Source organism: Ovis aries, chromosome 13, assembly GCF_016772045.2.
Source record: "Ovis aries strain OAR_USU_Benz2616 breed Rambouillet chromosome 13, ARS-UI_Ramb_v3.0, whole genome shotgun sequence".
Taxonomy (NCBI): domain Eukaryota; kingdom Metazoa; phylum Chordata; class Mammalia; order Artiodactyla; family Bovidae; genus Ovis; species Ovis aries.
Window position 1 is genome coordinate 54,776,931 of NC_056066.1, and position 20,765 is coordinate 54,797,695.

The 20,765-nt window shown below is 50.7% G+C and overlaps 1 protein-coding gene and 1 long non-coding RNA gene across 2 annotated transcripts in view; one reads left to right on the top strand and one right to left on the bottom strand.

Moving 5' to 3' along the window:
- Positions 1 to 1,662: 1,662 nt before the first annotated feature.
- Positions 1,663 to 13,693, bottom strand: LOC121816188 (uncharacterized). The gene is made up of 2 exons (XR_006055654.2): positions 13,537 to 13,693; positions 1,663 to 11,594 (listed from the first exon to the last, which is right to left on the bottom strand). It is a non-coding gene; the product is annotated as an uncharacterized LOC121816188 (long non-coding RNA).
- An 829-nt stretch (positions 13,694 to 14,522) lies between these two features.
- Positions 14,523 to 20,765, top strand: part of TAF4 (TATA-box binding protein associated factor 4) — a 65,180-nt gene continuing 58,937 nt past the window's right edge. The window contains exon 1 of the mRNA XM_027976983.2: positions 14,523 to 15,858. Coding sequence (XP_027832784.2) covers positions 14,583 to 15,858 — 1,276 coding nt within the window. The 5' untranslated portion in view covers positions 14,523 to 14,582. The remainder of the gene's footprint in view (positions 15,859 to 20,765) is intronic.

Consider the following 20,765-nt stretch of genomic DNA (forward strand, 5'->3'; position numbering starts at 1 on the left):
TTGTGGGAGAGAGTTCCACATCCCTGCTGGGGAGGGGGCCACATCTGCAGGCTCAGGTGGCGGAAGACCTCTGAGGAGCCAAATTCTGCATGCACACATTCAGGTCCCCACCCCCTGGGGGTCCCCAGAGTCCCAACCAGGGTCCTGATGTAGGCAGAACAGTCCTGCCTCGGGTGAGCACTCAACCATCTGAAGTACAGCCTCTCTGGCCACTACGTTTGAACTTGAGTGTTTTCTGCTCTTGGACCTGAGATGGGGATTGCTTTGAAGTTGCTAATGAGATTGCTGGCCCTCACACTCTGTTCTCAATTATTTAACTGCCCCCAGCCTGTCATTATCACCTTAATGTCAATGTCTCTTAAGTCAGCAAGTTAGTTAAGGAAGGTTCCATTCATTATTTCCTCCCTCCTCCGGATGAGGCAGTGCAGCCCCCTCCACCAGCCTCTTTCCCAGCCCCTTCCCTCAAGCCATCCCTGGGGTAAGTGTCCACAGCTGGGCCCCGGGCCAGGGATAGGGTTCTTCTCATTGCCCCAACAGTGCGTGGTCCCATCCACAAGTCCACCCTGCTGCCTTCTTTCCTGGACAGCTCCACTCCCAGTCCCAACTTCTCCAGGAAGCAGACACTGAAATGGAGTTGGGAGTGCAAAGGTTTCTTGGAAAGAAATACCTGTAGAGGGGAAAAGGGAGGCAGCAGGGTTGGGCAGGAGGGACCACCAATGGTGATGTGCTAGCCCAGAGGGTGGCTTGCAAGCACTGGCCCATTGTAGGAGTCCCACGCTGAGCAGAAATAGCTGGCAGCGGCTGGGATCACCTGAGAAGAGAGTGACTTGGGTTTGCAGCTAATGGCTGGAGGTTCTAGGTTCACCCTGCTCCTTGCAGCTGGGCTGTGGTCCTTTCCCAGAGGGCTGTGAGCAGCGCATCTCTGCACCTGCACAGAGAGGGTGTCAAGAATCATCCCTTCCTGGGAAAACCCTCAGCATTGTCACTTTGGGCTGGCTTGTCAAGAGTAACATACTCCCTCTGGGAGACTGGCATGGTCCTGGCCGTTCTCTGTGAAATGCAGCCCCACCCAGATGTTTAGCATCTTTTCATGTTCTTATTGGTCTTTGTATATTTCCTTTGGAGAAATGTCTATTCACATCATTTGCTTGTTTTAAAATTGGGTTATTTGTCTTTTTGTTATTGAGTTGTGATAGTTCTTTATATATTCTAGATACAATTCTCCTCTAAGTGTGATTTAAACTTTTTCTGTCATTTTTTCCCCATTTTCTTGTCTTTTGAAGTGCAAAAGTTTTAAATTTTGATGATATCAAATTTATCTTTTTTTTTCTGTTGTTGTTTATACTTTTGCTGTCATATAAAAAAATCACCTAATCCAAGGTCTATATGTGTACTTCGCTCTAAGAGTTTTACAGTTTTTGCCCTTACATTTAGGTAGCTTAGATAGTAAAGAATGTGCTTGCAATGCAGGAGACTTGGGTTTGATTCCTGGGTCAGGAAGATCCCCTGGAGAAGGAAATGGCTACCCACTCCAGTATTCTTGCCTGGAGAATCCCATGGACAGAGGAGCCTGGTGGTGGGTTACAATTCATGGGGTCACAAAGAGTTGAACATGACCGAGCAACTAACACTTTCACTTTTTTTTTTAAGGTCTTTGATCAATTTTGAGTTAATTTTTGTGTCTGGGGTGAAAGAGGGGTCTAGTTTTATTCCTTTGCATTGCATGTGGTATGCAGTTTTCCCAGGACATTTGTTTAAAAGACTGTCCTTTCCTCATTGAATTGTCATGGCACCCTTCTCAAAAATCATTCGATCGTTCATATGAGGACTTATTTCTGAGCTCTCTTTTCTGCTCCATTGGTCTCTCTCTCCATACCCCAGTTCTGCTCTGTCTTGATTACTGTGGTTTTGTAATAAATTTGAAATTAGGAAGTGTGAGTCCTCCAACCTTGTTCTTCTTTTCCAAGATGGTTTTGGCTATTCTGGGTCTCTTGAATTTCCATATGAATTTAAGTATTCCTTTGTTGATTTCTGAAGAGAAGTCACCTGGGAGTTTGATAAGGATTGTATTGCATCAGAAATACCAATGGTATCAGGGCAATGCAAATAAAAATCAGTTTGGGAGAGACTTCCCCGGTGGTCCAGTGGTTAAGGCTCTGTGTTTCCACTGCAGGGGACACAGGTACGATAGCTGGTTGGGGAACTAGGATCTTGCATGCTGCATGGCACAGCCTAAAAATTAATAAATACAATAAAAGATGCTGAGTGAAGGAAGACAGACACGAACGAAGACATGTTTTGTATGATCCCATTTATGTGAGATGTCTAGACTAGGTAAATTCATAGGGAGAGAATCTGGATTAGTGGTTGCCAGAGGCTGAGAAAATAGGAGATGGGACTGACTGCTTACAGTTTTCCTTTGGGGTGAAGAAAATATTCTGGAACTGGGTAAGGGTGATGGTTGTACAACACTGTGAATGCATTAAATGCCACTAAATTTTACACTGTAACAGGTTGAAATAGTGAGTTTTATGTTATGTGAATTTTACCACAATAAAAAAAATTAACCTTCACACACAAAATAAAACATTGGGAAAAGAGAGAAGTCTGTAATTCCACTGGCCTCAGGTCCCCAACCTGGCTGCAGGAGTGCATGCTATGAGAACTCAGGTGGTGGTCACTTGGGGGAGGGGAGCCTGGGAGGGGGGTCTCCGGGTGGTGGGCACCGTTTTGCTCCGTGATCTGCTGCTGGTGATGTGGGCGTGTCAGTGCGAGAAGTCACTGAGTTGTGCTTTTTTTTTTTAAGTCTGTGTCTTTTTCTTCAAGCACAAGTTAAATGATGAAAAATCAAGGAGTGCTTCTCTTTTGCTTTGTTGTTTTTTTGCTTCTCTCTTTTTAATGATAGAAGAACAATACATCCATTCGAGAAAATGTGGAAACTCCAGAAAAAGCACAGAGGAGAAGGGAACCAACCTTGAGCTCCTCGCCATCTTTCCAGTCTTTTTGCAGACAGCCCTGGGGCTCCAGGGCAGCGGGCAGCACAGTAGCCGGAAACTGGTGAAAACCAGCCCTCTGTGGTTTCTGGCGGATGGATCAAGCCCACTTGGACCTGGTGAGCTGTGTCTAGAGTTGGGGGCAGGCCTTCTCTCCTGGTCTCCAGGTCATGTCTTTTAGGTTTAAGTTCCTGCTTTGATTCTTTCTCACGCCCTCAGGTTCATCAGGGAGAGCCGATGGGGCATCAGGCTCCTAATGAAAAGATTCGACCTTTTGCACTCAAGAGTTGGGCTACCTTTTTGCTTTATAAGCTTCAAAAAAAATAGCACGTGGGTTCTTGGGGTGGGACATTCATTTTGCAAGTGGTTTCTGAATGACACAGTCCATTTTGATAAAAAAAATATGACTGGCAAAATAAATGCATCGTCATCGTTTAGTGGCTAAGTTGTGTCCGATTCTTTGTGACCCCGTGGACTGTAGCCCACCAGGCTCCTCTGACCATGGGATTTCCCAGGCATGAATACTGGAGTGGGTTGCCATTTCCTTCTCCAGGAGATCTTCCTGACCCAGGGATTGAACTCAGGTCTCCTGCATTGCAGGTGGATTCTTTACCATCTGAGCCACCAGGGAAGCCCAAATAAATGCATATTGGCATCAATTTGGGAAAGGCTTTAATGTGTGAGCCTCTCCCAAAGATGCAATTCGCTGGCTTGTTCTTGACCACTAACCTCATTCTGCATGTGCGACTCCCTTTCCTTCTCCCCAGAAAGGAGCCAGTGACTCATTTCGCTCATTCCCCGTTTTTAGGGAATCTGAGGGAAATGACGGGCATCCCGGACATCTTTTGTATGAGAGCAGCGGGTCTTAACTTCAGTGGGAAAGACCATCATTCGAATGATTTTTTTCAGAATGTAGGTGGCTGCATCCCACCCGAAGCCTGTGGACACACCCCCCACAGAGAGGCTGGATGCACCTGAATGCACACCTGTGCAGGTGCAGGCACCATGTGAGTCTGTGCGGGTATTTGTTTTACCTTTTAAATGCTAAGTGTTTCATGCATATAAAAGAGTGTATATATCACAATGCAGGGCTTCACAGGTGGCCCTAGTGGTAAAGAACCCACCTGCCAATGTAAGAGACTTAAGAGATATGGGGTTGATCCTTGGGTTAGGAAGACCCCCTGGAGGAGGGCATGGAAACTCACTCTAGTATTATTGCCTGGAGAATCCCCATGGACAGAGGATCCTGGAGGGCTATGGTCCATAGGGTCGCAAAGAGCTGGACACGACTGAAGCAACTTAGCACATATCACAATGCATCTTTTAACTAACAAGAAGAAAGTGAGCGCCCTTGTCCCCACCATCCAACCTAAGAAGTAGGGCAACATTAGCACCTCCAAGCTTGGGAACCTTTTTCAGTGGAAGGAATTTCATTCAATCCACCCCCTCTACCTTGCTGGGCTCCTGCCCCTGAGTCTGGGGTGTCTTTGGCTTCAATTCTTCAGGAATGAGGGGAGTGCTGCCTGGCCATGTAGGGCAGGGGTGGCAACTCATGGTCCCTCTGCTCTGGACACTGTCAAGCAGGGCCCAACTTCCAACACCAGGTCTGTACACTACAGTTGCTGGGCAATCACCACAAATTAGGGGTTCCCCTTTAGGAAGATGGCATTAAACACTCACGCTTGCGTGTGCTCACTCAGTTGTGTCCGACTCTTTGTAATTCCATCGACTCTAGCCCACCAGGCTCCTCTGTCCATGACATTTTCCAGGCAAGAATACTAGAGTGAGTTCAGTTCAGTTCACTTCAGTCGCTCAGTCATGTCCGACGCTTTGCGACCCCATGAATCGCAGCACGCCAGGCCTCCCTGTCCATCACCAACTCCCGGAGTTCCATCTCCAGTGGATCTTCCCGACCTAGGGATCAAACCTGTGTCTCCTGCATTGGCAGGTGGGTTCTTTACCACTGAGGCAATACTCACCAACACCTAACTGAATGATTGATCCTTGGCTTCTAGGACCTTCAGGTTAGTTGGTATAGTAAAATCTATAAGTATAAAATAATTAGAGAATGTTGATGAGGTCACTTCTGGGTAGTTTATCCAAAAGAACTGAAAGCAGGGGCTTGAAGAGATATTTGCACACCTGTCTTCATAGCAGCATTATTCACAGTAGCTAGGAGGTGGAAACAATGCAAGTGTCCACCAGAAATGGGGAGAAAGAAAGGGATTTGATGAGAGCAAATTGCTGTGTTGGGGACTGTCCTGGCCTGGGATTTAGGAACTTTGTGTTTCCTTCTATGTCTCCATTTCCTGGTGGCCTTAGGCAAGTCGGTTGCCGTTGCTGGGCTCTGGGTTTCTGTCTCTCAGAGAATGAGGGGTATGTTTAAATCTTTCCAGCTTGGAAAGCTGAGTACGCAAAGCCTGACACATTTCCTCATTGACTTTCACTCAAGTGTGACATTTACAAAAAAACTCCACACGTCAACACATTCTCTCAAACCAAACATGCCATGTAATGCCATTGAATGAGTGGACCGCCATTTGTTTATCCATTTCACTGGTGATGGAAATTTGGGTTGATTCCAGTTTGGGGTGAGTCCGAACAGTGCTGCTCAGACTGTTCTGGTTCTTCCACGGGACACATAGGACTTTCATCTATTGGGTGCAGGCAGAGACTTGCTGGGCCCCAGGCTGAATGCCTGCACGGCTTAAGCAGAAATTGCCAAACAATTTATAAGGTGGTTGAACCAATTCCTACTGTCACTTGCAGATCCTCCTCCTCCTCGCCAACTAGATGGTGTCGGTCCTATTGAGTATGGTCTTTCTGGCAGGTCTACAGTGGGTTTGGTTTGCATTTTCCTGGTGACCGATGAGGCTGGCCACTTTTTATATTCCAACCAGTCTTTTTATCCATCAGAAGTCCTATCCCATTTCTCTGTATTGCACATAACTTCTCCCACTCTGTGGGCTGCCTTTCCATTCTTTACTGGTGTCTTTTTAATAATTTATTTAGTTAGTGATTTGGGGTTGCACTGGGAGCAGGCTTTGTCTAGTTGTGCCGAATGGGGGTTACTCTTTGTTGCGGTGTTTGGGCTTCTCACTGTGGTGGCTTCTCTTGTTGCAGAACACTGGCTCCAGAATGCTGACTCAGCAGTTGTGGTACACAGGCTTACTTGCTTGGAGGCATATGGGATCTTCCTGGGACCAGGGATCGAACCAGTGTTCCCTGCATTCCAAGGCGGACTCTTTAATCACTGGACCACTAGGAAAGCCCCTTCATGATGTCTTTTGATGAGAAGCTCTTAATGTAGTCCAATTTATCAACTTTTTTCCTTTATAATGTTCAGGACTTTTCATACTTATTTTTTTAAAAAGACCTTCAACAAAATGAATGCCCTGGCAGTCCAGTGTTTAGCACTTGGTGCTTTTCCTGCTGTGGCCCAAGTTCAATCCCTGTTTGGGGAACTAAGGTCCCATAAGCTGCATACCACAGCCAAGAAATGGACAAAAACTTTACATGTTCTGAGGTTATAAGTCCGTTTCCTTCTATAAGTTTTATTATTTTACCTTTCACATTTAGCTCTTCAATTTACCTGGAGTTGATTTTTCTGTATGGTGTGAGGTTTGTTTTTCACCCTTATGGGGAGCCATTGTCCCAGGGCCACTGGGGGAAAAGACCATCCTTTCTCCGCTTCAAGGCATTGTCCGATATGTCATAAGTAGGTTGACTAAACACATTGTGAATTGTTTTGAGGCCTCTGTATTCATCTGGCCTATTCATCTATTCTTGCACCAACCCCTCGCTGTCTTAATTACTATCACAGTCATGATATCTGGTAGTGAAGGCCTTCTAGGGTTGTTCTTTAAGATTACCTTGGCTGTATTTGACTTTTTACATTGCCATATAAATTTTAGGGCTTCCCAGGTGGCACAGTGGTAAAGAATCTGTCTGCCAATGTAGGACAGATGGGTTCAGTCTGATTCAGGAATATCTCAGATGCCTTGGGGCAACTAAGCCTGTGCGCCACAGCTACTGAGCCTGTGCTCTAGAGCCCATGCTCGGCAACAAGAGAAGCCACTGCAATGAGAAGCCCACACACCACACCTAGGGAGAAGCCCAGGCTCGCCACAACTAGAGAAAAGTCCATGCAGGAATGAAGACCAGCACAGCCAAAAACAAACAAATAAATAAAATTATAAAAATTTGGAATTTGCATTTTTAAAATAAGTAATATAAACTAAATTCGTGCTATGCATTGCTTATCTTGCAGCCCACACATTTTGATATGCTATATTTTCAGTAAAATTCAGTTGGAAGTATTTTCAGATTTCCCTTATGAATTTTTTTGACCCATGGTTAGTTAGATATTTCCAAATATTTGGAATTTTCACCATTTTGTTATTGATTTTCTTATTCTTATTGTTAGCTTATTTGTTTTTCTTTTTTGGCCACGCCATGAGGCGTGTGGGATCTTAGTATCCCGACCAGGGATTGAAACCACACTGCCTGCATTGGAAGAGCAGTCTTAACCACTGGGCCACCACTGAGCCAGGGAAGTCCCTGTTATTGATTTTAATTCCAATATAAACAGAAAACATATTCTTGCATGATTTCAACCTTTTAAAATTTGTTGGGATCTGTTTTATGGCCCAGCATTTGGTTTACCTTACTGAGTATATTATGTGCAATAGAAAGGAATGTGTTGGATGTAGTGTTGGATAAATAGCACATCAAGACAGTTCTATTCCTGGGTTGGGAAGATCCCCTGGAGAAGGGAAAGGATACCCACTCTAGTATTCTGGTCTGGAGAATTCCATGGACTATATAGTCCATGGGGTCGCAAAGAGTCAGACATGACTGAGCTACTTTCACTTTTACTTCGCAAGACAATTCAGTGTTGTTCAGATCACTAGTGTCTATCCTGAGATTTTTGCCCATTGATTCAATGGTTGTTATAATCTCCAACAATGGGGACTTCCCTGGTAGGACAGTGAAAAAGAATCTGCCTGCCAATGCAGGAGACACGGGTTTGATCCCTGGTCTGGGAAGATTCCACATGCCGTGGAGCAACTAAGCCCATGCAGGACAACTGTAGAGACTGTGATCTAGAACTGGGGAGCCACAGCTACTGAAGCCCGTGCAGCTAGAGCCTGTGCTCCCCAGGAGAGGCCACTGCAGTGAGAAGCCCCTGAAGACTCAGTGCAACCGAAACAACAAAACTCCGGCAATTGTTGAATTATCTATTTTTTGTTTTATTCTGTTAATTTTTGCTTCATATGTTTTGAAGCTATGAGGCACATCAATTATGATTTTTGTCTTCTTAATGAGTTAACCATTTTTCATTAGGGCAGTGTCTCTTTTTATCTCTGACAAGCACTGTGTTGAGGTCCATTTTATTTGACGTTAATACAGCCTCTCTAGCCTTGTTAACCTGTTAGCATGATACATGGTTCTGAAGTGTCTCTCAAAAAATAGCATATGGCTGAGTCTTCCTTTTCTGTCTTTTTAATTGAAGTGCTTAATGCCTACCATTTAATATGATGATGAAGTTGGTGAGATTTAGGTCTATTGTCTGTTTATATTCTTTCTAAAATGTGCTGTTTTGTTTTCTTTTAGATTATCTGAATATTTTCAACATTCTAATTTATTGATCAGATTTTTAACTGTGACTCTGAGTTAAACTTTTTAATGGTTGCTTTAGGTATGTCAAGACATATCGTTAACTTTTCAGTCTTCTTTGAGGTGACATTGCACCACATCACATAAAACACAGAACCCTTTCACTAGCATAGGTCCATGTTTTGCTATAGCTTTGCTATAGTATATTTAAATGCAGGAAAACCTCCCACAATTCAGTGTTACACTTTTGCTTTAAATAGACATGTATTTTAGAGAAATGAAGAGGAAAGATATTCTTTCATATTTATTCTGGTATTTACTGTTTCTGATGCTTGTCATTCTTTCCGGATGACCACTGTCTATCTGGTATCACTTTCCTTCAGTTTGAAGAATTTCTTTCAGCATTTCTTATAGTTTAGGTCTGCTGGTGATGAGTTCTCTTAATTTTCTTTTATAGTAAAATATCTTTATTTACCCTTATTCTGGACAGTTTGAAAATTTGACGTTCTACAAAAGGGTTCGTGGGCTTTCTTTCAATACTTGAAGGTGTTGGTCTACTTCCTTCTGGTCACCATAGTTTCAGGGAGAAGTCCACAGTGTCATCTCACTGTTCCCTGCATGAGACGTGGTGTTTTCCAGAAGCTGTTGTTGTTTAGTTGCTCAGTTGTGTCTGACTGTTTTGTGACCCCATGGACTGTAGTCTGCCAGACTCCTCTATCCATGGGATTTACCAGGCAAGGGTACAATATTGGAATGGGTTGCCATTTCCTTCTCCAGGGGGTCGTCCTGACTCTGGGATCGAACCCTCATCTCCCGGGAAGCCCTCTCCTGCAGCTGCTCCTTAGATTTTTCTCTTTACACCTGGCTGCCAGCTGTTTGTGCTGTGCTTGTGTATGGTTTTGATTCTTAGTTGGGGAATTCTGGAATTCTTCAAGTATATAAATTTATGCCTTTCACCAAATATAGAAAATTCTGGAAATTATTTCTTCAAATACTCTTTCTTGCCTTATCCTTTCCTCTGTTTTTGTGATTTTTGTTGCACAGATGTTGATATTTCAATACTACTCAGTATTACAGAGATCCCTTATGCTCTTTTAATTTATTCCTTTTTCAGATTGAAGAAATTCTATTGATATATCTTCAAGTTTACTGATTTATTTCCCTCCGTCACTCCACTCTTCTGTTTGGCTTATTCAGTTAACTGTATGTTTGTATATGTGTGTGCTAAGTCACTTCAACTGTGTTTGACTATGACCCCACGGACTGTAGCCTGCCAGGCTCCTCTGTCCATGGGATTCTCCAGGCAAGAATGGAGTGGGTTGCCATGCCCTCCTCCAGGGGATCTTCCCAACCCACGGATGGAACCTGGGTGTCCCACATTGCAGTCAGATTCTTTATTGTCTGAGCCACCAGGGAAGCCCAACTTTATGTTTAGAAAATTTTAACTTTCAGTTATAGAATTTCCTTCAGTCCTCTGTTGTAATTTTTATTTTATTTAGTTTTGGCTTCACCACGTGGCATGTGGGATTCTAGTTCCTGACCAGGGATCGAGTCTGTGTCTCCTGCAGTGGAAACTCAGGAGTCTTGACCACCAGACCACCAGGGACGCCCCAAGTGTGTCGTTGAGTTTAAAAAATAATCTTTTCACTTGTTAAAGTATATTTTTCTTTACATGAGTGATTGTAATACTTTAAAATTTTACTTTGCTAATTCTGTTATCTGGGTCATATCAGGATCAATTGCCTTTTTTTTTCAGGATGGCTTACATTCGCCTTCTCTTTATTTAGTAATTTCAGATTGTGTCCTGGATATTGTGTTATTTTGTGTTGACACTGGATTCTCCTACACTAACTCAGAGTGTTGATTTTATTATTTCTGTTTGTGTTAGCACACAGCAGATGACTTGGTGGGACTGACAGCAAACACTTTCCCTTGGACAGCAGCTCAGATCTCATCTCAGTTCTTTCATTCTTAGCCAAGATGCTTAGAGTCTGTCCTACGCCTGTGTTCTAATGTCACCTGGAGAGTTAGGCCCAGATTATAAGTAGAACTGGGGTCTCCCCTTCTCTCACTCCTTCCTTTCTGGGATGCCCCCAAATACTTTCCACAGGGTATCACTGCCCCAACTCTATCTCCTGGCTCTCTGGCCAGCAGGCCAGCAGGTGTTTCCTTGGTGTTTATCTGTTGAAGCTGAAGCTCCAACATTTTGGCCCCCTGATGGGAAGAGCTGACCTTTCGGAAAGGACCTTGATGCTGGAAAGACTGAAGACAAAAGGTGAAGGGGGCAGCAGAGGATGGGATGGTTAGATAACATCACTGACTCAATGGACATGAATTTGAGCACATTCCGGGAGATAGAAGAGGACAGGGAAGCCTGGAGTGCTGCAGTCCATGGGGTCACAGAGTTGGACATGACCTAGTGACTGAACAACAACAATCTGCAGTTAGACTAGAAGCTGTGAAAACAGGCAGCTCACCCTGCCATTCTCTTCTGAGTGTTAACTCCTCTCCAGCATCTGCCTGTGCTCATGACAGGGATTCCAGGTTAAGTGCTATTTTGTATTTTGTCCAGAGTTCATAGTGCGATGGGAGGTCAGTTCAGTAGTTTACATACTGGAAATGGAAACCTAGCTTGTCCATTTCTGTGAAATGATCTTGCCTGGGATCTTAAAATCCATTTGTATGGAATCTAGATTATCCTGGGGAGAAACAACATTTTTACAATATTGAGTCTTTCAATTCTTGAACTTAGTATATCCCTCCATGTATTTATTTTTTCTGTAATTTCTCTCAATCATGTTTTACAATTTTTTGGTCTGTAGGTCTTGTGCTCTTCCTTCTTAGTTCTGTATCAGGGTATTTGGTGATGCTGTTTCAAGCTAACAATGCCTGTGACCACCAGAAGCTGGAAGAGGCTGGAGATTCTTCCTCCATTCTCCAGAGTGTGGCCCTGCTGACACCTTGATTTTGGACTTCTGGTCTCTAGAATTGTGAGAACAAATTTCTATTGTTTTAGGCCCTCAAGTTTGTGATAATGTTACAGCGGCTGTAAGAGATTCATGGAGCTGCATTTACAATCAGTTATGTGTTACTGAGCTTGCCCCTGGGATGCGGATCCATTCTTGACCAGAGCACAGCCCACTGAGGCTGTGTTGCTGGTTGGGACCAGGGCCGGGTCACCAACTGCCACCGGGCTGTATGTCTTTTTTCAAAAAATTGTTTTATGGTGTGGTATTTTAGGCAGACAATAAAAGCATAGGTAACATGCTGTATATCTTTCACAAATATAGAACACTGAAATTAGACTTGTGATTATGTTTATTCTTATATTTAAGAGAACGTGTCTGATATCTTCTCTATTTTATTGAAAAGACAATATACCGCTTAATAAACCCGATAGTCCCACATAGCTGCCAGCCTGGGAGGTCTCCTTTTTGCTCATGGCTTTGGACGTTTGCACCGCTGTGGGTGGCAACGATATACTGTTTTGGGGTTCTGCCATTCTCACTTAACAGCAAACATTTTTCCATGTTTAAACCTGGTGTGTATATTGACACTCGTTTTCGGGCCCGTTTTTCTTTTCATGCTAGGTGGAATTTTTGTTTCAAACTACATAAGTCTTACGGAAGCTTCTTGTGGGAACAAAACCATGCAGAGATATTCAAAGAAAATGCTCCAGTCCCCAGGGTGGCCAAGGTTAACAGTCTGGCAGCATCTCCCCGCCCACCATAGGGAGGAGGGGAGGAGCCACGTGGCTACCGCCCCTCCCCCACTCTCCGGGGCGGGCAGGTCTCTGCAGGGTGTCCGAGACGTAAGAGCTGCCTAAGCTGTTGGTAGCCCCCACCTTCCGCTGGGGCGCAGAGACCCCGTCTGGAAGCGGAGTCGCGGCGGAGCGGGGTGGGGAGGGAAGACGGTGCACCGACGCTTCACCTCCCACTTCCTGCCGGACCGGAGGGCGCCCCGGAGGACGCTGGGGGTGATGTCAGCACCGCTGCGGCGCGGAGGCCTGGGCGGGGGAGGGGCCCCGGGGTTGGAGGGGTCCTGGCGGGCGGACCTCTATGGGAAAGCAGGAGGGGCCCGAGACGGTACCACCTGCTCCTTTCACTTTAGATCCCAGTAACTACAGGGGCGGGCGAGAGGGGACCCCCCATTCCCCCCCACCCCGGGCCTGACCGTCTCGCGTCAGTCAGTGGTTTGCCTCGTAGCACGGCTGTCACTTTTGTCCCGACTCCGATCTGGGTGTTCTGACTGCAGATCACGGTGTACCCCTCTGTTTCCCACTACGGCACCCGGGGCCTGCTTTTGTTTGGCTCACTTAACATTTTCTGATGAGTTGTCAACATTAAAGATCAGATTTTACACATATTCCCACATTTCTGCTCTTGCTCGCAAACCAGATCGTCGGCCCCCGCTGGGCTCAAAGCCCGGTGGGGATGGGACCCAGGCACCCCGAGTTCAAGGTACCCCCAGCCCAGGTTTGTTCCACCCTTTTCCTTTCCTGTGTTTTGAGTAGTCAGCTTCAGGTGCAAAATTCCTATTCTCTCTTTGCAGGGGTTCCCCGACGCGGTCGCCCGGGGAGGCCCCTTCGCAGGCTCCAACCCCCGCGCTCATTGTCTGAACCCGCCCCGGGAGCTGGGCTCGCGGGGGCCGCCGGCTCTTTTGTTAGGCGGGTAGAAAAGATCATTTGTGTGTCAACAGCTTCCCGCATTGTGCTGCGGGCCGTGTGACTGCGGTGTGGCCTGTTCTGCCGGAGGCGCTTCTCTGGGTCTACCCTCCTCCCTCCCCACCCCAAAAGAGAGAGGAAACCACTAGACATGTACTAGAATACCATCTTTCGGTGAAAAAAACAAAAAACGCAGGCGAGAATTTCAGGTGAATTCTTCCTACAGAGAAGGTGCTCGTAAGGTTATTTTAAATAACTTACTTCGTCAAAAGGACAGAACGGGAGAGAAGGACCCCAGGAAAACCTCCAAGCTGGACGCTCCCTTTCCCTACGCGAGCTGCTGGTCCCGGCCGGCACCACCGTCTCACCCAGTGATTTACAGACACTCGCGGCCAGGGGCCGCGCAGCCGGAGGAGATGAGTCACCCTGGCGTGGCCTCGGGCGCCGACCCCTGCCCCGCCCCCGCCGCCCAAGCTGCGGACATCACAGCGCAAGACGCCCGGTCTCGGGCGGACCGAGGCGCCGGTCCGGGGGGCAGGCCCGCGCTCGCCCCGCCCGGTGCCCCGAGCTTCGGGGCCTGCGCCCGCCCGGGAGCAATGGCGACGACGCCCAGGCTACCTCGCTGACCCAGCCCCCAGGCAGTGCCCTCAAGGGGTGCCGGGTTCCCGCGGGCTGCGGCGGCCTTAGCTCCGATATAGGCGTCCCCGCTCCCTCGCCCGCCCGCCCGCCCGCCCGGCGATCCCATCAGCTCCGGCCGCAGCCATTTTGGAGCAAGCGGAGACAAAGAGCCAGTCATTGCTGCCGCCCCCACCAGGCCCCAGCCGCGGTCCCCGCCCGTCTTGTCCTCCGGGTCGTCAGCCTCTGGCCCGTCCGGCAACCTGCACCCCACCATCCCCGCCAGACCAAGGACTCCCGGGCCCCCAGCCCACTAGCCCGCAAACCCCCGGCCGCCCGCCCGCGCCTCGGCTTCTGCCGCTCGCAGCCATTGGCCGCGCCTTTTAAGTGCACGGTACGGCCAATCACGGGACGCCGGGCAGCCGGGCGGGGGGGCGCCGCGGCCAATGGTGAGGCGCCGGGCGGCGGGCGGGGGCGGGCACGCCGCCGCGCCTGCGCACCGCGTTGCCACCGCCCTCCCCCCCGCCCGGCCGCCCGCGCCCCCCGCCCGGCCGCCGCCCCCGCCCCGCCCGGCGCGCGCCGCCCCCCGCCCGCCCCCGCGGCCGCCCGCCCGCCCGCCCGCCCGCCCGCGCGGAGCCTCCTCCCCGCCCAGCGCCGGCCGAGCGGCGGCGGCGGCGGGCCGAGGAGGAAAGATGGCGGCGGGCTCGGATCTGCTGGACGAGGTCTTCTTCAACAGCGAGGTGGACGAGAAAGTGGTGAGCGACCTGGTGGGCTCGCTCGAGTCGCAGCTGGCGGCCAGCGCGGCCCACCACCACCACCTCGCGCCCCGCGCGCCCGAGGCGCGGGCCGCGGCCGCCGGCGCGCTCGGGAACCATGTCGGAGCCGGAGCCGTGCCGGCCGAGGGCGCGCCCGCAGCGGCGCCGGAGCCGCCCCCCGCAGGTAGAGCGCGGCGCGGCCTGAGCGCGGGCGGCCGCCGGCCGGGCCCGCGTCCTCACCGCGCCGCCCCGCTTGTCTCCGCAGGGCCCGCCGCGAAGCTGAGCGCGCTCGAGGCCGGCGCGGGCGCCGGGGCCGGAGCCGGAGCGGGCGCCGCGGCCGGGGCCTGCCCGCCGGGGGCAGCGGCCGCTCCCGAGCCCGCCGCCAAGCCTGCCGCCCGCAACGGCCCGCCCGGCGGCCCCGGCGCCGCGCAAACTTTGAATGGGAGCGCCGCGCTGGGGAACTCGCTCCGCGCCGCCGCCGCACCTGCTGTCAGCCTGCTCCACAACGGGCCCGCGCCCGCGCCGCCGCCGCCCAAGCCCGCCGCCGCCACTGTCATCCAGACGCCGCCCTTCCTCGGCGCCCCCGCCGCGCCCGCGCCCCGCGTCCCCTCGCCCCCCGCGGCCCCTGCGCCCGCCGCGCCCCCTGCGCCCCCCGCGCCCGCCGCCGCCGCCCCGCCGCCGCCGCCGCCCGCGGCCGCCAGCCTGGCCCGGCCGCCCGGGCCCCCCGCCGGACCCCCGGCGGCCGCGCAGAACGGGGGCAGCGCTGCGCCCGCGCCCGCCCCCACGCCCGCCCCGGCCCCCGCGCCCGCGCCCGCCCCGGCGCCCGCCGCCAACAGTCAGCCCGGGCCCGCCGCCGCGCCCGCGCAGGTGGCCAAGGCCGACTCGCCCAAGACCGCGCTGCAGCCGGCGCCCCCGCCGCCGCAGACCCTGGCGACCAGCTGCCCGGCCGGCGCGGGGTCCGGCATGATCCTCGGGCCAACTATGCAAGGGGCACTGCCCGCCGCCGCCGCCGCCGGCCTCCCGCCGCCGGCCCCGGGCACCCCCACCGGGCTGCCCAAGGGCTCGGCCAGCGCGGTGACCCAGAGCCTGCCCAGGACGCCCTCGGCCACCACCGGCGGGATCCGGGCCACGCTGACGCCCACGGTCCTCGCCCCACGCCTGCCGCAGCCGCCGCAGAACCCCACCAACATCCAGAACTTCCAGCTGCCCCCAGGTGAGTGGCCGCGCCGCCGAGCGGCTGTGTGTGTGCTCCCCAGCCGGGAGTCCAGGAAGTTGTCTGGCTGGCAGGACGCGGAGGTCATGAAGCCCTGCCGGTGCGTCTCTGCCCCGGTCCGGGCCGGTCCCGGGCCTGTATGTGCTCTAGTGTTGCGTGATGTGGCTGCTGGGGCCTCTTAGCTGTGCGGGGCTTGGCTTCTACTCTCCACTTTGCGTTGGGGAACTTTCTCTGTCGGGACTTCCGCCGAGTGGGCCCTCTTCTCTCCTCCTGGCCTTGTGTGTCCCTGCCCGGTGCCCCCACAGTGGACAGCAGTAGCAGCTGGCGCTCTCGGGACAACTTGCTGGGTTATTCAGTCTGGGCCGGTGACTTCCCCACGTTTGGCTGTTCTCTCCCTGGTTTCTGGGATCAGGCATATGGTTTGTGTCCTCACTGAACTCTTCTGCTCTGTTACTGGGCTGGTCTGTGATTGGTGTCCCCTTCTGGTGGTCTAGGGACCCCCTTTCCCGGTGAGGTCAGGGGAGTGACGCCCCCTCCGTGAGGCTGGGCAAGCCTGCGTGGAAAGCTTTTGCTCCCCTGCTGACACCAGGATGGCAGAGTTCCCAGGTGAGCTTGTAGGGATCCCGGGGCACACACCCTTCCTGGTCACAGCCCTTGCCTCACGCGGCTCCTGCAGTCGTTTTTCAGCACTTCCCGTAGTGGCCGTGTGGTTCTGCACGGAGTCCTCACTTGGAGGACGCCCGGTTACCTTGATTGTTACCAATGCAGTCAGCGGTGGGCTGGGGCTCCCCGTTCAGTGAGTCTTTTGGAGGTACAGATGGTGTAGGAGGACAGGCAGTGTCTCCAAACCTACACTCCATCTTCTGTTCTCTGGGCAGCTTTTTAAGGCTTTCTAGGTCCCCGTGGCATTAAGTGTGTCCCGCTGCTTTCTTTCGGGCTTGCTGGGCAGAGAGAAACCCCAGCGCTGGAGGCTCCCAGTCTCTGCTTCCATCCCCGGCCTGGCCTGCGTGGACGCAGAGCGCTCCTCCCCTGCCGTGTAGTAACGTGTGCTGGTGGCAGGAGCAGTGGAAGCAGCACCGCCTGTGTGTGCGTCCCCTCGTGCTTTCCGAAGCAGCCGTTGGTCACCTTGAGAGGATTTCAGCGTCTTAGAAGGAAGGTCTTGTTGTCACAGTGCCGTGAGGTTTGGAGCGGTGGCGGCACCTGGCAGGGATCTGATTTCACACCACAGAAGGGAGGAGGCAAGGTTCCAGCCAAGAGTGCTGTTTGGGGGTGGTCGTGAGGGCTGCCCTGATCCCAGGAGGAGGTGATGTGAAGTAGGTACCTGAGAGGTGCAGGGTGCCTCTTACAACATGCTTTGTTTTTGAGTTTGTAGGAGGTTTTCATTAAAGGTTCTGTTTTGCACATTATGTGTATTTTGACCTTTTAGTGGAAAATATGTTTGATCTCTAGTGACGCTTAAAAAAGAGAAGTCATGGTGGTAACAGGTTATGTAAAACGTCAAAATACTTTTTAGTTACTCATTAAAGTATCCCCTCAGTGGTTCTCAGCCCCTGCCCCACTCCTGGCCAGGACAGTTCCCTGCATGACGCTTTTGTTCTGAAAACTGTCAGTGAAGTTTGTGAGTCAGTGGAGCTGGTGAGGCTGGCGCTGTGCCCGCGGAGGAGGCCCCCCGGGGCACTCGTGTGATGCCTGTAGGTGTGGCGGTTTGGGGCTGACTGGATCCCCTCGCCTCTGCATAGGTGCAGCCTTCACTGCCTGCCGCCTTCTGGGGGAGGAAGCTGTGGTTCTGAAAGGGCGCCTCTGTCAGCTTTGTCATGATTGACCCTGGACGCACTTTCATCTCCTGTTCTACCGGCGGTGTTAAGGATGTCTGCATGTGACAAGTAGGCGACTCCTTGAAGAAAACTGTAAAAGTGCTGACTCTTTGCATGAGTTCTCATGAGTCTTTGCGGTAGTCCCGTGTGTGTGTGTGTGTGTGTGCGTGCGCGTGCGTGTGTGTGTGTATGAGTAGAGAACAGCTCATGTTGACATTTGGGTGACAAATGCGGAGAGCTGTGCTTTAAAGGGGCCAAATGCTTTCTAGAAAATAAACTCACATCCATCTCTTCATGCTTCCCCTACCCCCACAGTCGATCCGCTCATTTGGAGCTCTGATTAATTCTGTTCCATCATTTTAATAAAAGCAGGAGCAGAAAAAGCATAGTTAAAACTACTACCAGTTCCCCACAACAAAGTACTTTCTTTTAAATAGTACAAATTAATTTTATAAATCAAAGTGACAGATTATGAATATTCTAGTTACCTCATGTAATTGATCGATTGGAAGACACTAAGTTCTACTTGAGGTCTCCTGTTCATTGAAAGCTCTCATTATAAAAATGTATAAAGCAGAGGTGGAATTAACTTGTGAAAATAGCTATCGCCTGGCTGATAATGCACTCTGGTTAGTACTCAGGGGTTAGGGGTGGGCAGGGTTTTCAAAGCTACACATAGGTGTCAAGTGAAATAACAGACTGTTGGCAATTGAGTACCGGTGAGAGAGGCCTGCCCCACTGTCGGTGGGTGGTGGTGATGGAAACAGAGGGACAGAGGCTTCACAGAGTCCCTGAGGGCCGCCAGGCCTTTCGTATTTCATCCTCCCAGCCCACTGTGAGCTCCTGTTGAATTTGGTTTCAGTAGATTCAGTTTTGATGTCTTTGTCAGGATGGTTTTGTAAAGAGACGTTGATGTTATTGTGATTAATTTACTTGTTTGAAGGAACCAGAGTCTCAGTTTTAATCTGCTGTGGGGAATATTGAGAACACGTGAGTCTTCAGAGAGATTGTTGTAGCAAAGGCGGTGGTCCCAAGAACAGTGAAGAGCACTAGTTAGTTCTATACAGCTTAGAGTAGTCATAACATAAAAGTAATATTATGATTGTAGTTGAAAGGAGAGAAAAGTGATATGACACCAAAATTAGCATGTGCGCAAATGGTTTTAAGAGATCTTTTCAGATAGGTGTTACGTTAGAGATGCTCATTTCTAAAGGTTATCTTTTGTTGGCAAGTTTGCATATTCAGTAGTGTGTGTCTCTGTCTGCTCTGCTTTCATGGAGAATTTGTCCTCCTGTGATGCTCAGGTTTGGCTGAAGTACAGTTCTCATTCCAGGAGAGAACGCCTTTCCTCTATATCCTGGCTTCAGGACTGACTTGGCATGGGGCTGACTTAAGATGAATAGTCTTAAGGTGGCTGTGCTTGGAAAGACGGGGTCTAGGGTGGGGTTCCCATCCTCGGTGAATGGAACTGTTGGATGGTGGGGAAAGAGGAAGAAGAACCTGGGGGCCAGCTTCTGTGTAGACCGGGTTGAGTTCTGGGATGGTCGACTCTGAGCAGGATGGCAGGGCTTGGGGCTCAGGATGTTCTGGTGGCCGACTTCTGCAGAAGTGTTTGGCACAAGGGATAGCCTTAGGAGTTTATATGTTGTCACTTGAGGGCACTCTTCACCTGGGACAGAAGACATGGTTTCTGGGGCCTCAGTTTCCCCAGGTAGAGAGTGGGCTTGACCCTGTTGTGAAGGCTGTGAAACTGCATTGGGATGAACCGTGCACGACTGTCAAGTAGTGTTTATTCACATGCTGTCTCAGCTCCCTGGCCTTTGTCATCAGCTTCAAGCAGTACGTCCTGTGGATGTAGCCGAGTCTACAGGATGGTGTTATTCCCATCAAAACTGCGCCCAGATTGGATAGGTTCTCAGCACCCTGGGGAGCCTGGTTCTGTAGGTGAGAAAGTTGCTGAGGTTTCACAAGTGGGCTGCAGATCTGGGGGATGTGTCCTGACAGACATGGGGGACACAGAGTGCAACTCTCTGCGGAGAGAGTAGACCTGGGTAGGGGCTCACTTTAGGCCAAAGGCCTTGACCAAGTTTTCCTCTTGATGTACTTAGATAACAGTGGGATTTGAAAAGAAGGAAGAAAAATAACTTTGGGGCAGCTCTGCTCAGCGACAGATGAGGTGATGTCTCTGAGGTCACTTCTCCACTGTCAGCTTGGGGGAGGCCCTCAGTGGACAAGCAGGCGGTCCCTCCTCCTCGCTTTCTGCCCCACCTTCTGTCCTGACTGTCCCCGTCTCTTTAGTGTGGACATAGCTGTCTTGGTGATGTGGCCTGGGATGATGTCCCATGCCCACATAGGTGTCTTTGGAACTGATGATCCTCACATTTTAGCAGCAACCAGGAAAGGCACCCCCAGGCCTTTTGGGGATGTCTCTTCTCACTGCTCACTATGCTCCAGGGCAGTGAACCCTGCCCTAGTGGTGGAGTCACTGGAGTTTGAGAAGTTTGAGAACAGTCAGTCCTGCTGCAGGAGGGGTCAGTCCTTATGTTAGGGCTCTGGAAGGAAGCAGATAGGAAGATGGTCTCCTGGCTGGTGGGTGGCCATCCTGTCTCCCTGGATGGTGGGGGTGGAGCCTGGACTCCTCAGATACCTTCAGAGTTGCTGACTGGTGGGTGCTGGGCCCCCAGCGGTGGGGTGGGATCAGAACAGGACTGGCCCGGTTCTGCCCTGCCCTAGCTTGGGAGGTGGCAGTGGGAAAGAGCAGTAGGGGCAGGCGCACCTGTTTGTTTCTTTGAAATCGTAATGAGATGACGGTGGTTCTGACATGCTTCTTGAGCCCATTGCAGTGTGTAAATGTAAGCTTTCCTCGTCATAAGTGATACGTCTGAAGAAAGCTTTTTTTTATAAATCACTAGTTGTGTGTGAGTTGATCAAAACATAATTAAAACTGTTTTTGAAAATCTTGAAGCAGAGATTTGAAAGGACTCTGGAGAAACTTGCCTGAGCTTTGGGGTAATTTGCATCTTTCTCAAAAGCGCTTTTCCTTGTCTTCAAGTTGATAACAAGCAGGAGACTCAGGTTTTCAGATTGTCTTGA